Source organism: Eurytemora carolleeae, unplaced genomic scaffold, assembly GCF_000591075.1.
Source record: "Eurytemora carolleeae unplaced genomic scaffold, Eaff_2.0 scaffold1660, whole genome shotgun sequence".
NCBI classification, from domain to species: Eukaryota; Metazoa; Arthropoda; class Copepoda; order Calanoida; family Temoridae; genus Eurytemora; species Eurytemora carolleeae.
The window spans coordinates 1-1,089 of NW_019397548.1; the positions used below are offsets into that span (position 1 = coordinate 1).

Genomic DNA, 1,089 nt, shown 5'->3' on the forward strand with positions numbered 1-1,089 from the left:
AAACCTTTTTGTTCTTTATTGATCATCTAGCTTTCTTTGATATTAAAAAAATGGATGTTTCTAAATTAAAATATTGAATTATTATATACACATTCTCACAAACTGGAATACTTCAGTTAAATCCCTTCACCTGTTTCAGTTAAAATTAAATATTTGTTTACTAGGCTAACTGCTACCATGGAGGTGTTTGATGGATCCTCCTGGAAGCTTCAAAACTATGAATTAACATCTGCAAGATCTGCTCACTGCGCTGTTCCTATCAGGTATACACTTTATTTATATATATTAATCATGACAAGTGCACACATATAATTAATCAATAAAGATGAAATAAGATGAATTCTTATACAGAATATATGCTGTTGTCAAATATTTTCCACCATGTTTTCAAAAATAAATCTAGTAAGATGTATCTACTTACATCTTTATTACAAACATTGTTTAACTTTCCTAAATTCCCCTTTTTGAAAGGACAAACTGTAAATATTTAAAACAAACTGTATATCAAAAGTTGGCACAAATGAACAGAATCATAGATAATATCATCAAAAATAAAACTGTCAGCATTTTTAATTTATTTTTACATTTCTTAACATTTTATATTCTAGTGATAGTCAAGTTCTGCTGCTTGGAGGATATAGTAAATCTAACAGCTACTTTTCTCTTGGAGGATGGTCTAACAGCGACTTATCTCTTGTAGAAGTCTACAGTATTGAAGAGGGATTCATTGCAGAGCTTCCATCAATGCCAACTGCAAGGTAATCTTTCTAAAATATATCTGAAGACTGAAACATTTGAATATGTTCTATTTTACATTTTTCATGATTTTTTCTAATATTAATAGTGTCATTCTTTAATTGATAAATAAGTTTGAAAATACTTCTCACAAATACATACAATAATATACAATGAATTTAAAAATTCAAATCTAATATTATTAAATATTCATAATCTTAATAATAATGATAAATTAATCATTGAACATTTTTTTATTTCATACTCACACTCTTTGTCTGGTGCTTTATAAATAAAATTGCTATTAAAGGAATTGATTTCTTGTCACAAACTCTCAATGCCCTTAGATCCACA

General features: G+C 27.3%; 1 protein-coding gene across 1 annotated transcript; it reads left to right on the forward strand.

Moving 5' to 3' along the window:
- Positions 1-169: 169 nt before the first annotated feature.
- On the forward strand, positions 170-758 carry LOC111714852 (kelch-like protein 33; the record flags this gene model as incomplete). Its single annotated transcript, XM_023490065.1, is given in 2 exon segments — positions 170-263; positions 609-758. Coding segments are annotated over 2 exon segments (236 nt in total), but the record flags the coding sequence as incomplete, so codon positions are not given.
- Positions 759-1,089: the final 331 nt, after the last annotated feature.